We start from the raw sequence: 16,012 nt of genomic DNA on the forward strand, positions 1-16,012 counted from the left end.
GTTAAACTGTGAACACGGTCGAACGGGTGTTGAGTGCTAACCATTTAGGTGTTATGGGCGTGATTTGTGTGCTCGGTCCGTGTGGTGTGCACTCCCTCCCGGACACCCCCAGTAAGGGGCCATCGGTAGGTAAAGCTTTGAATTCGTGCACAGTCAATGGGCGCATCACCCTCTTAGACTACTTGCTCATTCTGTACTTATTATTTTGTTTTTAGAGAGATTTATCAATCTCTATGGTGCACATTCCCTTAGTCGTCCACTTTATTCTCTACCCTACTAGGCTCTCCACACTCAAAGGTCTCTATGATTCTAATGTCAACATGCTCTTGCTTCTGCTGTTTAATTAGCTGCCCGGTTTGCCACATTTTGCCTAAATTGTTCCTTGCACCTGTATATCTGCACTGATCTACTTGCGACCTAAATTAGCTGGTATGCTGCTTTTCCAACCAACCTGTGTCTCTTTACCTAGTACTGTATGCGTCCACTGCAGCACGCATCCTCCCATTATCAAATACACCAAGGTAAAGAGGCCAACAGCTGTTCAACTATATCCTGGTGGCCGGTTTGGATATCAGACTGCACAGTGCTTTGAAACCTGCTTGGGTGAAGTCTGCAGTATAGGATACCATACACAAATAACAAGCATATGCAATGCAATAGGTCTCTTACTTACGAGAGTTTGACTATTTGCAGTGTAAATGACATTGCCTTTTATTTGTCTGATGATTTTTAAAACAAAGTAAAAGGCATTGTCATTTACAATGCCAGTAGCTTAAACTCTAGCAAATGCGAGACCTATTGCATTGCAAATGCTTGTATATAAAGCGCTCGGACACCTTCGGGTAATGTTCGCGCTATATAAAATCACATTAAATAAATAAATAAAAAACACACATCTCTTTCCACTTTGTACTCTACCTAAGACATCCCCACATTCATGGTTCTACTAAACTGCAAATCGTGGGGTGCCTCAAAACTGAGAATTCCCATTTGTGGTCTGGCTTTTTCTGTGAGCCACTCAATTTTACTCTGCTGGCAGGAAAAGCAGCTACTTTGAAAGTCAAATGGGTTAGCCTCGCTTCAATTCACCTTGTCTTTATCCTGTACAATTAAAGAAATTAAATGTAGCCCGAGATAGGGGCTAAATGTCCATTTGTCTACTACAATGACCTATTCGGTCCTACAAAATAAGACCCTTTGTGGCGTCTGGCTGAAAACGATAAGCTGCCAAGTAGGTACTCTCCATCTCACACAGGAGTCTCGGGGAAGATTCGTTCCTGTCTTCAGTTGAGAAGGATCAGCCAGTCTCCAACTTGGAGATAGAGTCACGGAACCACAGGGGTACAGCGTCCGGCTAAGCACTGGGTCTGGGAATCCACAGCCCACAACTCGGGCTTGACCCTCCGACTTCATCAGACGGGCCAAGAGGGCTGAACTCCCTACAGAGTTAGCAATCGCCCTTCCACAAGTGCCTTCCCGCAATCTGGTCATCCCAAGAACAGTGCCGTGCCCCTCTGCTGAGAGAAGCCAGGGTCCAATTTCCACAATAGGCGCCCACTGGCATCACCAGTGCAGGGTAACGCTGTCTCTATCCTTACTTATCTCTAGGATTTCTGAACCCTCATCTCAGAGTCAACATCTTACAGATACCTCCTGAAAGGCAGCCTGTGCTCTAAACCCCACGTATTTCAACTAAGAATTGGGCAAATCAATGCCAATGAGGTAGTCTGGTAGCAGAACTGGGCAGTCAAACATCCTTCCTTAGCCAACTGCCCCTTCAACAACAGGGTATCCAAGAGAGGAGTTGGCCTACGGCTAGCGCAGTCTACCACGACCACGAATCTGGGGAACTGGGTTCGAGTCTCAGCAACGACGCTGAACATCCTGTGATTCTGGGCAAATCACTTCCATCTCCCCGTGCCTAACAAAAAAATGAACGTGTCCTCATGTAATGCAACTGGTGCTATGTAAAGCGCTCTGATGACCCGATTTGGGTCAAGTAGGCGCGATATAGAACTCTGTAAAATAAAAATAAGGTAATTTGCAGCCATGCACACTGTAGAGTATTACTATTCCAGAAAAGCAACCAGCTAGATTCTGCTCTGTGCAACCATCCTTTTCTTCAACCATGGACTGGCTTGTACGCGTCCCCCTTTCGTGCCAGACTTTAGGACCAATCTCCAAAGACTTATGGAAATACAGCTCATTGTGGTCAGGTGTTCTCGGATCTTCAGGGTCTTCACATCAACATGGATCTCAGTGAGGAGCAAGCCTTGAGACCAGCGCTCCCAGTTCTTAAGAAACCGGCGCGGGCAGGCAAAGTTTACTACAGTTATGGGCAGTTTTTCCAGTGTGACACTGCATATGGTTTTAGCAGTGCACATGTGACTGAGGTCTACTTACCATGTCTCAGCCTCCAACGCCTGCCAATATTCCAGAGATGCAGAGTGAATAACCGGGTGAAAACCCCATAATCTACAGCCACAAAATAATGAACTGATTGAACAGAATGCTCAAAGGAAGGCTCAGCCATTTAAGGATTATGCACTGTAGAAAATAATGAACAGAAAGTGCGAGAAATCTATGGGCATTCCTGAAAGCCCTAAAAAGTTCAAGGGACACAGTTTTTAGCAGAAGAGCACTCTTAGAGAGTGAGGTCAAGAGGCAGGACTAGGTGAAAATGGGAGCAGAGGTTCAGGAACTACTTTAGGTTCCGCTTTTCACCGGGTGCTTGGTGAATGGATGATTATTTGTCCAGTGACTGGGCCTAAAATAGTAAATGTGACTTAAAGGCGGGTGCATGATGTATCGCACAGGTTATGGACCAGTAGATAAGCTTCTAGGCAGTATGCAATAACAGGTCACATTGGATTGTGCTGCTGGCCATTCTCATTAGTTAAAATCTATACATCTGGGATGTAGAGCGCAGCAAGTCGATGGCCCAATTTACACAAGTGGACAAAACAGAAACCGCTCTCTAATTGCATTTCTTCACCAGGAACAATTCATGGTGTGCATCCTTTGCCTGGACCACACTGCAACTCACATTAATCACAGGTTTTTTTATTCAACACAAACAAGCCCGAGTATTACCAAGTGCACTGTGTGTGGTTTGTGCCCATGGGTGATCAGAGTCATAGACGGACTGCACGATTGAACAGGCATCCTTCACTGAATACTATTCTCAAACACTGCACACGGCTGTTCACTTTTCAGTGCATAATTATCTGCAAAACCAGAGTTACACGTCATAGTACAACACCGTGGAGTCTATTTCTTCGAAGATGCGGATAGCTGTTAGAGCTGATTCGATACGGTGGTGTCTGTCACATGCATAGTAAAGAATTGTACAACAAAAATTAGTTATGAGATGTACTATAAAGTGCACAACTTGATTTGTCACAAAAGCAAAAATAACGGTAACATTTTCATTTCAAAGTTACAATAAATTAAGCAAATTATTGTGTAGCTACTGCAAGAATCAGTTGCAAATGACAGGAGTGCCTTTAGATTACTAGTCGGGTCTTTACCACGAGAGGCCTGTGTCAACGATGTCCTGCTGTACACGTCTGATGCTGAAATAGACCAAAGTCTGACCTGAAGAATGGATGTACCTCACAACATCTATCTGCACTGCGGCATCTTACCCCTTCGATAACCGGACATTGATGTCGACCTTGGCCATGACCTTGGTGTGACCTTACTTTCATAGGATAGATTAAGCATTCTCAATCCAGTCTAATAAGATGCTGCTGCCAGAGGCCGAGGTACTAGTCATAGTTACCACAATGGGCTAATCTTTCGATGCAGTGGTGTGGAGGTAACGGGTTGCACCAGCAAGATAAAATTCCTTAATTTAGCTTGGAACATACTGGGAAAGAGTGACTCTGGTCAATTTCCATTGAAGAAAGTCAAAAGGGGAGGGTTGACCTCAATTTTTCCAGGGGATGCCATGATGGTCTTTGTTTACGTTCATAGTTTTTCTATCTCATTAGAGTGGGTGGTATGAGCTATAACTCATAGGCTAATGCAAGCCCAAATTTAACACACACTTATTTACTGCATATTGATGCCATCTGATCCATTAACCAGCACAAGACAAAAGGCAATTACATTAAAATCAAACAATATGAGCAAACATTTAAAGGGTCTGGATTTGTGGACACCCATACCTCCTTGGTGAAATGCATCTGCACTGGTCATCTGACTCCTCTACATAAATATGTAAGCAGTGAAGAAATAGCCGAGAATAAATTAATATATCAAGGACATTGCCAACGACCCCTTTTTAGACTGCTTTAGCTGGTTTGTCAAATTCATATTTCGCTTTAAATAAAAAGAATTATAAATAAACTACATACAAACACAAATACATATTCAGAGGGGCTTTAAATCAGTGGTCTTCACCCACTGGACTGTTAGGTTTTTCACATTTTGCTTCCACCCACATTATGGGGCTATGGGTTAAAGCACTTCAGCCCTTCACTACCAGCCCCCTCTGCCAATGGCGTTATTTTGTTTATGAATCTATACTCATTTGTATATCTGCTATATATAAAAAAAAAGTTAATTTCGGCGCTGGGGCTGGGGTTCCAATGCCTCTTAATTTGGCTTAAATGCTGTTTTAGATTTCAGATAATATATATTTTCTTTGACAATGTTTTGTGAGAGCCTGGCAGCTCCCCACATTCTGCTACCAGGCCACTCTTTTCCCATGTTGCCTCGTGCGGGGCTGCTCTTCCAACACAGGCACTGCTTTTTAGTGGCAGCTGTCTTTGAATGGTTGCCAGGTCTTGTGGTAATTTATTACCATTTTATTAATCATCCACCGGTCCTCAACAAAGCATTAGGACAGGGCAGGGCCCGCTATGTGACAGCAGCTGGGAGGAGGGTGGGCTGGAGGGGCTGTTCAAAGTGCACATGTCCCTTTGGCTGGCTGTCTTGCGACGGCCAGCCAGACAGACATACACCTTTTGACATCTCTAACCCAGACAGCTGGGTTAGACCCAAACCTCCAATGTCCTCGGGTGTGCCGAGAAAGGCCACTGCATCCAATCCTGGTGCTGCTCTCATGCTGGTTAACAGCATGAGAGCAGCGCCAGGATTGGTTAGGGGAGCTGTTGAGGGTCCCGCACTGGAAGCAGAAGAAGAAGAAACCGGACTGGAGCGAAAAGGACGTTTGTCAGCTCAGTCAATCAATCAAACATAACATTTGTAAAGCGCACTACACACCCGTGAGGTTCTCAAGGCTCTTGGGGGGTTGGTGGGGGGACGCTGCTACTGTTTGAAGAGCCAGGTCTTGAGAGGTCTCCTGAAGGAGACTCCTCAAGGCTCAGTGCCTATTTCTTTCTTTTATTTGTTTAATGTGTTTACTCAACCACCCACCACACGTTTGCCCACTGCACCAGTATCTAGTGCTGGCATTATTTAGCAATGCTTTACCGTCCAAGAGCGCCAATGCACCGTTTCTAAAAGCATTGGCCATCTTGAAACAGTCAAGCAATGAGGAAGTATGCCAAAAGACATTAAAAACCCCTGGTTGCACAAGCATTAGCAAAGCCAATAGCTCTGACGTGTGTCAGCATATTAAAGGCCTGACCAACTGGATTTGCCAATACCAGTTTGAATATGAAACTGTACCTCTTTGCTTTCAGTTATTGAGGTGAAAAATGTGGATCCCTATTCGACTCCAGTACTCAAAGGGGACGCTTAAAGTAATAACTGGGTTTTATTTTTTTATTTTTTTCTAAACCTCACCTTCTGGTTTCTGACAATCTAATCCACACTTGGCAGGACCACAACAATGCAGTCTACTGTGGCCACCCTATGCATGTGGACGTACAGTGCTGGCCACCAAGGGTTTCAGGTGTGAGGTCAGCTAGCACCTACCACTGGCATCTAGCTATTCAGGAAAACTTGAAATGCATGTTGATGCTAGCCCAGCAGTAAAAAAAAAAAAAAAAAGTGTAAACACATGCTATATACCGCTCTCTTCCACTGCTCTTTGTACAGCCATCAAAAGGCAGGGTACCAGTTTGCATTAAGGCACTATCTTTTGGAAAGAGCATTCACACCTCTTCCCTGCATCAATTGTCATCTACTTTGGCAATATTTTAGTGTTAATTTGAAGCTTCTGTAATTTGTTTTTTTAAGTATATACAATTATCAGCCTCTTTGACCTCTAGTTGCATCTCTGAAACTGGGGAATCTAAGTTTTCAAACCGTTTGGGGAACAGCTTGTTGGCTGTGAGGGGGATTCTGAAAAACAACCCCTGATTGGAACCCGTACATTGGAGTGTGCCTTTGGACTGTCAAACGCTTTGAAATCTGGGTCCATGATCGTGTTTTGGATGGATTCACAAGGACCTATAAATCACTTCACAGTGTGTGCTTCCTTCTCCTTCATTAAATGTCAGACCATGGCTTCACTTTCCCCATTCTTAACCCGATGAGCTATCCCCTCCCATCACCAAATGTCGCTCTTTTAGACAGAGCACAAGCATTCATAGGAGAGGCGTGTTCTGCATTTCTAGGTACCCACAAGTTAGAGCTGGTCATAGTACATTTGTAAGGTAGCACATGGTCTGAGGTAAGTGCCACACTTGCCTCCATGATTGAAGGCCCCATCAGAGAAGCCTGGGCTCATCGAAGTCCCCCCGGAGGCTGGAATAAAGCCCCACGTGCTGCACCAGGTTAGGCTCCACAACAAAGGCCCACTCGCTGGAGTGCCGTAGGAGATAGTAGAGTGCTGTGTCCTTGGCAAAGCCACGGCGGCACTCTGTCTTGGCAAAGTAGGCTAGCACCCTGCGAGCGGACTCCGAGGAGTACAACATGGCGGGCGTACAGCACTCCGTGACGGGCACCACATTGTACAGCGCTGGAGACAGCCGGCGGAGCTCAAGCAGGTAGTGGCGCCCAACCAGTTCAACCAGTGCCATGCTGTACAGGGCGAAAAAGATAAACGTTGGCCAACTGGGTCCAGGTTTCCCTACAGTCCTACCATAGGCCCAACTGAGGATTGTCCCAGCAAACATACCCAGGCCCACCCACTCCAGTATCCGCATGGGCTCTGGATTAATGTAGCGCTGGAGTCGCTCAGGGTGAAAAAGTTTAAAGTAAAGGGCGCCTCCTAGTGGAGTTTCAGGGAAGCGCACCAGCAGCAGTTGGTTTAACACCGGAAAGATATCTGGTACAGGAACAGCATCATCCTCCACCAGAAGCACATACTCCGGGTCAAAGGTCGTTAAGGTCCTCTCTAAGCAGAAGGAATAGTCCCGCTTCTCCTTCTCAAATAGATTGGTGTCCAGATTGTCCGATACTTTGCTATAATGCTCGACCGTGGGCATAAATTTAGCAAGCAGCATGGCGTCTTCATGCGTCCTTGGATTCGGATCCACGTTGCAGAGGAATAGCTGGTGATTCCGACAAGCATCGCCACACTCTGCAAGGAGGCGGTGGAAACGGGACACCACCTGCAGCAAGTAATGGAACTCTGGCTTCCTGGCGATGGTTACAATGGTGATTACCAACCACGGCCTTGCTGCAGCTGGCCGAGGGCCCTCCATTGCCAACACCGGGGAGGAGTTAGCAGGCGGGTGAAAATTGGCAAAGTATTGGACAGCCTCGTGTGCATCTTCCAGGTTCAGCTGCAAGAAGTCTAAACTCATGCGGTCCAAGTGCCACCTGCGGACATAGAAGTAGGAGTAGAGGAGACGGTGGCATATCAGAGGGCCAAACACAAGAAAGGTCAGCACTGTGAGCACCAGGAAGTGGATGGCAGTGCCAAGCCAATGGCGCCCTCTATGGCTGGAACGCAGAGCCCACAGGGGCATTATATGAGGTTAGGCCTGCTGAAGACTGGTCTCTTGGGGTTGGACCGTCTTGCGGTTTCTCTTGCAGCAGTCAGTGAGGAGCCGGCCCGTGGATCTTCAGGCGTCCATCATCACAAGCCTAGGAAAGAGAAGGACACAGGTTCATTACTAAACAGCTCCCATCTCCGACACAAGCGCTTTAACATATCGAGTTATATCAGACTGTCCCTCTTGTAAATGTGCGAGTCTCCCAAATATCATACACGGACAATCCCAACACACAACAAAGCCTCTGCCCCCCTCCCCACCCCTTCCCAACCACGCAAGACGAGCACCCCAATGTGAAAGCACAAAAAACTAAAACAAGTGTCAGCACACAGTCCAGTTGCAAATTAAATAAAACCTGATAGAGGATCCATATTGTATAGGATTTCACATGCATTTTAAACATCAGTAATACTCATCTCTGAGCCTCAAGGTGGCCTCGAGCGGCCATTCACCACCGACCTCTGCAGAGACGGGAAGGTCACACTTTGTATCCCAGGCTTTCGAAGTCAGTACACGAAGAACCATTAATCTATCAACCGAACGTATGTACTGTGCTCAGAAACGAGGCGTGAAACGGTCGAATGCAAACGGGTCATTATCAAAAGCCGATTGCACGGAGATAACGTCCAATCAGGGTCCGACCCGTGAAGGTGCAGAGACCTGCTGTGCAACACTAGACTCGGAGAAGCAAAACTACCAAGAACCGAAAACCCAAAAAGAGACGGATATACATGTAGATATCTGGTGTATTAATGAGGTTTTCACTTAGAACCTGTACTTTACAAAGTCGCGCACAATAAATCTGTGCGCGCGCACGCGCCTTTGCTCAGCAGTAGAGTAGACAACACATATTGTACACATGAGGCATTCAGAGGCTGCAGGAGGCCTTACCTGCCAGACTCCACATTGAACGAGCTCTGGTGGCGACGAGGAAGAGAAGGCGCTGCCAAGGCAATGGTTTCTGGAGTGAGGGCTGTTGTGAAATGCAAACACGCCTTCTAACTCTAAAACAATAAAACAAGGACTTTGAAACAGGAGGAAGCGCTGCCAGCCCACTCAGACGTCTCTCTCCACTAAGAGCCAACGCGGAAGGGAGCGCCTGGAGCCTGTGTAGTCTCCCTTCGACCTGGGAGAATTGATTGGACACAGTTGCCACTGCTGTCCAGGCCCTGTGCTCACGGACGGCACGGCTGTGCTTCGGAGACCGCCCCCCCCCCTTGACTGTCTGGCTCCTTTCCCCTTCTGGTTTTCTGGTTCTTCCTTGGCACTCGTAACTTTTGGACTGGATCTCGTGTGCGCCCCGCCATTTTGGAACATCGCCTGTTGTCGCACTTGTCCTTGCTCCGCCATCTTGCGGAACAGCAGACATTCTACTGCCCTCCCTTGGTGCTGGAACTGCGTCCCCCCCTCCGACCCCACTTAACCGGTTCCGTGCTGATGACGGAACCGCTCCGTCATCAGCCGCGGTGGCGCTGTGCTGATGACGGAGCGGTTCCGTCATGGCCCGCCCGACGCCCCTGCGCGGCGCGTTCTATTGAGCGGGCGGAGCCATGACGGAACCGCTCCATCATGAGCACAGCTCAACCCCGGCTGGTGACGGAGCGGTTCCGTCACCAGCATGGGCCCGCCGCGCGGCCCTCCCGCCCCCTTAGCGTTGCGGCGGAATAGCCGCCGCAGCGATGTGGTTAATGGAACTCTGCTCTCATGGTTTTTAGGTCCTGACCTGGGTGCATCTTGCCATGGTGAGATGGTTTCCATCGATGCTCACGACCCGTTTTTTTTTTTCTCTTCTCTTTTCACTCTGTAAATATGCGATATATACTTTTCCAAGCCAAATCGGTGGTAAAATGGTATCCTGAGAAAATCTATTTGTATATGTGTATATAGAGATAACTAACCACTAGTATATGCTGTAGACCTTTTACTCACTACCATTCCTATGTGAATCATAGAGTTTATCCATTTGTATCTCTTCCTGGTGTGACTTTACAACTTGTACATTTGCAATTTTTTCTGTTTGTATCTTTTATGTAAAACATGTAATCCTAAGTCCTTATGTATCGCAACTGGTTCTTTTGTAAAGCGCTCTGACACCTTCGGGTAATGTTCGCGCTATATAAATTTGCATTAAATAAATAAAGAGTAAACTGTGAACATGCAAGTCATTATTTTAAACTTGCATTAAACACACTATTCAATTCAATCTTTATTTCGTTGCTTTGCAACATAAAAGATATACAATAAAAATACTTTGTACAATACCAAAAGGTCAATAATCAATAAACATCATCATTTTGGGACACACTGTTATGGTTAGAATTATCACAAAATATTGAATAAATATATATAAAAAGATAAAAAATACATCATTACAGATTTCAAAAAACATTAAATGGAATGTATAACAGCCAAGGCATAGAAATTTAATATTAGAAGAACAATAAAAGGAAAAGAAAAAAAAAAGAAAAACATAGTTCATGGTTTGAACAGATCCACAGGGTATGGTTTAAAAAGGAAGAGACATTTTCAATCTAATGAAGTTTACAGCCAGAAGAAATCTGCTGATTCCGAACACAATTGCTTGGCTGGTGTCCGTATTTAAGATTCTACCAGCTTCCTTATGGGAAATAGAGCCAATATTATGGCATAATGGCACTATCCATTTTTTCCTAGCTTTACCATAACTGGGACAAAAGAACAATATATGTAAAACGTCTTCCCTTATATTACTTGTGCATTAAGTGCAGTAGTCATTGTTTGTCTTCCCCCAGCTTTTCTCAGTGGCCTTAGTTCTCAATGTTCCGTATCTGTATTTCAAATACAGGGTTTTAGCCAAGGGTGGCTGAACCTCATCGAGAAATGGTTCAAAATGAGCCACATTTTTAACCATTAAGAATTTTTCAGTTAAAGGGCCGTGCGATCTTATGTACGCAGAATCATAGCTCACAAGACCAAAAAGACAGTTTAACATTTTTCTTGGAGGCCGTACTTAAGGATTCCGGCTCACTCCAAAAATGGGTTAGTCCTAGTTTGATTAGCCAAGCTCTTACGTGCTTGAACCAATACATTTTACTGCCACTATCTAGGTCCAATACTTCTTTCAACCCATTTTTATAATCAATCAGTGCAAGGGTTGTCCATAATCTAACCCATAGTAATAATGGTCTCAACATTGCATGGTGATCAGTATGCTTGATGTTTAAGTCTAAAAATAATGGTATCAATGGAGTGTTGTTGGGTACTTTTAATAATCCCCTGATAAACTTATTCTCCTGTATTTCAAAGGTCTTCCTACATACTGGTCCCCATAGTTCTGCCCCATACAAAACAGCTGACTGGACCTTATATCTAAAAATCTCTATTGCTGGGGTAACTGCCTTGTTCACACATTTATTGTGTCTTTTTAGTATTGGGAGACAATTTTGTTTGAACACGATTTTTGATTTTTCTAGCTGGGGTCTCCATCCCAATGAAGAATCTAGTAATACCCCTAAATAAGTGAAACTCTGTTCATAATCAAGTTTATGGCCATTTAACATTAAGTTTCTTTTAAAACTTTTGTGTGGGTTTAGTGCCATATATTTTGGTTTTTTTAATGTTAATTTCTAGCCCTTTTGAAGTGCAATATTGCTGGAACCGGTCTAGTAAAATCTGGAGACCCCGAGGAGTTTGTGAAATGAGGATCGTGTCGTCCGCGAAGAGGAGGGACGGTACTCGTTCCCCCCCCAATTGGGGCGAATCATTGTCACAGTTCTCCATATAGACTGCAATGTCATTGACAAAAAGGGAGAAAATGTGGGAGCCAGTACGCATCCCTGGCGTACTCCCCTTTTTATGGGGATTGGATCTGTAAGTTCACCATTTGGGCCCCATCTAACCTTGGCATAGTTCTCCTGGTGCAGTCCCATCACCAATTTTAATAATTCTCCAGGGAGTCCCTGCCTTTCCAGGGATTTCCAAAGTAAATCACGAGGTATTAGGTCAAATGCTGCTCGTAAATCTACAAAGGTCACATACAAGTGGCCCTTGCGAATGATGACATATTTCCAATACAAGCAGCATAACCTTAATACCTGATCTATGGTCCCAGTTTTTTCCCTAAACCCCGCCTGGTATTTTGATAAAACTAATTCTTCATCCAACCATGTATTTATACGGTTTAATATATGCCTGGCATATATCTTTTGAGTTATATCTAAAAGACTAATGGGGTGATAGTTGGCTGGATCGCCTCTATCCCCCTTTTTGAAAATTGTGATAATTTCTGCGCCATCCCATGTGTCCAGGATTTGATCACCAGCCGCTATAGCATTAAATAAATGGTTTAAATAGGGTGCCCAAACATCAATATTATGTAAATAAAGATCGCCTGGAATTTTGTCAATTCCAGGCGCCTTCCCTGGTTTAACTGAAGCAATTGCTATTTCGGTTTCCTGCAGGTCAAAGACTACCAGTGGGTGTGGTTTCTCCGGCTGGATAGAAGTGAGTTCTTCCAGGGAAGTTACCTCGGTGGTTTTTGCTGCGTACAACGTTGTAAAATGTTTTACCCACGTAGCCTCATCTAGGAAGACCTCTCTAGAGCCTTTCTCACGTTTGTTCCCCTTAGCCACTAATTCCCAGAATTGCCTCTGGTCCTTGGTTTTGGCTGCTAATAGCATGCTGGACCATAGTTCCTCATCCCAAGAGGATTTTGCTTTTACCATTATCTTATTATATGATTTCCTTTTATCTTTTATTTCTATAGGACCTTTTCTTTTGAGTGCATCAATCAAATTGGTTTTAGCAACACAGCATTCCTTATTGTACCATGGTTTACCTACTGGTTTAGCATTTACCGCGCCAGTCCCTTTTTTTGGTCTTATTGTAAGAAGGTCTAGCAATTTATTAAAAAGGGATTTATGTAATTTGATAAATTCTCCAGGATTCACATCTAGATGAACAATATGAATCAAATGTATTTACAAGGGTAATATTAGCCAATAAGTCCTCTTTTTCCAGTATATATGCCCATTTGACGGCCCTTCGATTGTTACTGAGAATGATATTATCTGTTGTTGGTAGCAGTGCTTGAGTGAGACCTCCCTCATTAACTCCCGGCCCTTTTAATAAGCTTTGAAGGAAGCTAGTTTCGAGTGGATAATGGTCACTGTCGAATCTCTCCTTGACCTTTAAATCATTTGTATAAGGGCATAGGTCAAAGGAAACAATAACATAATCTAGTTTGCTTTCGCAATCTCGCCTCTTGAAAGTGGGTGCTTTCGGGCTATCAGATGGCATACGCCCGTTGCATGCCCTCAAACCATGGCTTGTGAGCAACCTTGTAATCTGGAGGGCTAGTGTGGTTCCAGCAACTGTTCCATTATTAGTCAGAACAGGTATCCCATGAGCAGCATCCTCGTCTTCATACAATCTAACCATACCCATAATCGGTTCAAAATTGCAGTTCATGTCCCCGCATTATGCTTGCATCTGGTTCTAAAGTGTCCATAAAAATCTCCAGTTTTTCAATACATAGCGACTCCTTATGGGATGAATGAGGGCTATTGTACACATTTATGAGGTTAATCACCCTTTTGTCCTCTGTGGTAATTTCCAGACCAAGTATATCTAAGGAATCAGTATTTAAGATTTTTATACCAATGTTAATAGATACACTGATCCAGATTAATATACCTCCTGAGGCTCGTCCTCTTGGAGGGCACAGCCTCTATTTGGTATGTTTTATATCCCACTCTATGAACCTGATCCGTGGCCCAAGTTTCCTGCAACACACAAATATCAAAGCTATTCATATAAATATTCCAGTCAGGGTCACATATTTTTGCACGTACCCCCGCTACATTCCATGAGACTAGTGTAATCAAAGAGGGCCCCTCATTTGACCCGCAATTTCCTGATAGTGTAGATAAGGACAGGCTACTGTTCGCCCCAATGCCAGTTGCATAAATAGTATTTTCTGCCCTCAGGGATCTATTCCCTTCTTCCTCCTTAACTCCGTCAGTACTAGGAATGTTTACGCTACCACTATCTTCCTCCCTGTTCATTAAACTTCAATCACATTCATCCAGACCACTAAATACATCGAACCTATTTGATAACTCCAGTGGTGTGAATGGCATTAAATGAGCCATTCTTCCATATTCACATGTATTGTGTCTGGGGGGAACAATGTTCCACCTGGATGAGACAGGGGTTGGTACATGTAAGCAGAATTTCTAGCAGACTGCCGCGCCCGCGCTGCTGCTAGCGCTTTGTTTTTTTAAACTTTCCTGGTTTTCTATTTGTGTTATTTTACCTTACTTTTCCTCTGTTTTTAGCGGGATTAGGCGGGGTATTCTCCCTCCCTCTCACCGCATGTAAAACATACCAATTCACCGCCGCTTTGGTGGGTCCGGGTCCCGGGGGTGGTCCTGTTTGGGCGCCATCTTGCTTTGGGCTCTGCTCATCCCGGCGGGCGCCATCTTTGAGCGTCCTTGCGCTCGCACTGTTCCTCGGCGCGCCTATTTAAAGTCGTCCTCTCCCGCGCAGCGGGGACGCGCAGTCGGGGCGCCCTCGCGTAGCCTGAGTCGTGCCAGAGTCCTGCCCGTCAGCGACGAGGAAGCGTGAGTCGTGTTAGGGCTCTGGTCACCAGGCTCGATTATCAGCATGCAGGCACCACCGACAATTAGTTATACTCGGGCTGAACTGCTGACCATTGGGTATAGGTTCGATGGCTGTGCATGCGAGCCTGTGGACCCCTTATCCGGCCCATATGTATGTACTTGTATGGGTTGGTCCCTAGACAGGCCGGCTAGGATCTGATCTCTGGAAGGGATTGTTCCGACCACGCGCAATAACACCGCGGCCCGTGTGCTTCGGATCTGGAACCTTAACGTGAGGTCATTGGTCAAACATCACCCTCATTGAAAAGGATTCCCCTGATTTACTCTTCTTTACCGAAACCTGGCTCCAGGACTCGGATACCGCTATCCTTAATCGCGCCACGAAAGGAGGTGGCATTGCCATGGCAGTAAAATCATGCTTCCCCTCGGAATGGAAAGCCCTCGGTGTGCCAGCCTGTGAGAGTGCTCTTTTTAAAGTGGCCTTTAGTCATCATTTCACGCTTAGCGGTATCCTTATTTACCGCCCTCCAGGCAATGACACCATCTTCAAGGCCGCTCTTGCCAATATGGTAAGCTCTCTAGCGCCTAGCTGTGCGAATTTTAACATCATTGGCGACCTCAACATTCATTTTGATCGCAGGTCGTCCACAGCCATAGACACCTTGCTTGCGGACCTTGAAGCATTGCAACTTGTCCAACTTGTCACACTCCCCACTCATACTGGGGGACACATTCTTGATCCCTTCTTCACCACCCTTGAGAGGGTGAAGGTGTCTGTCGTAAACAGGATATGAGACTCCATAATCATGAAGGTGGTAGGTAAGTAGTTTATTTCAGCAGGCAAGAAAGTAACAGGTCTGTCGCCCATCCAGCCAAGTAATAACTGCCACACATTAGAATCAGGGATAGCGTCATGGGGAGAATCCTGTTAAACAATCTAGAAGGTTGGAACAAGGAGAGGCAGGGAAGGGAACAGATAAGGAAAAAGGCATGTACAACACATCTCCCCCCTTTGGACACTAAAGAACAGAGAGAAAGGCATAAAACAAATGAACCATGAAAATACTCAATGAACATAGTCACTTAAATAAGCAGGTGGATAACGAGAGCGAGGACTCCTTAAGGTTACACTGGAAGAAGACTGAACAGGTGTAGAAGTAGAGATAGGAATCTCAACTCCATCATCACATAAAGAAGAGGAAGCATCACCACCACCCACCTCCCCCCGTACAGCAGGCAAACCAGGCAAACTAGAATCATCCTGAGATGATAACATATAACCATTGCAACTTTTATCAGATAAACCAGAAGGACAATCCGCAGAATTTGTCCCATTTTTTTGATATAGTGCAACTCTCCTGTAGTTCCACTTGGCACCATTTTCAAGCAGTACAAAATTAGGAAATGCCTTCTTAACACGAAATGGACCACTGAATTTAGAAAGGCCTTTGGCACACCGACCAGGTTTGACCTTGACAAGATCTCCCTTGGAGACAGGTGGAGGAAACAATTTAGAAGGAGGGCATTGCTTATCATCCTCTCTTAGCCAGG

At 45.2% G+C, this 16,012-nt stretch overlaps 1 protein-coding gene across 6 annotated transcripts in view; it reads right to left on the reverse strand.

Moving 5' to 3' along the window:
- Positions 1 to 3,359: 3,359 nt before the first annotated feature.
- Positions 3,360 to 16,012, reverse strand: part of LOC144822178 (GPI-N-acetylgalactosamine transferase PGAP4-like) — a 56,818-nt gene continuing 44,165 nt past the window's right edge. For 2 of the 6 annotated variants that reach the window (XR_013608573.1, XR_013608572.1), the window contains exons 2-3: positions 5,119 to 7,950; positions 3,360 to 5,063 (exon numbers count right to left, since the gene is read on the reverse strand). Coding sequence is in view for 3 of the 6 variants with exons in the window: in XM_078679369.1 (XP_078535495.1) it covers positions 6,627 to 7,832 (1,206 nt within the window). In the remaining 3 variants the exon portion in view is untranslated. Of the gene's footprint in view, positions 7,951 to 8,750; positions 9,019 to 16,012 lie in introns of those variants that run through there. The other 4 variants (XM_078679368.1, XM_078679366.1, XR_013608574.1 and 1 more) reach the window with 3 other exon arrangements.

Source organism: Lissotriton helveticus, chromosome 3_1, assembly GCF_964261635.1.
Source record: "Lissotriton helveticus chromosome 3_1, aLisHel1.1, whole genome shotgun sequence".
Classification (NCBI taxonomy): domain Eukaryota; kingdom Metazoa; phylum Chordata; class Amphibia; order Caudata; family Salamandridae; genus Lissotriton; species Lissotriton helveticus.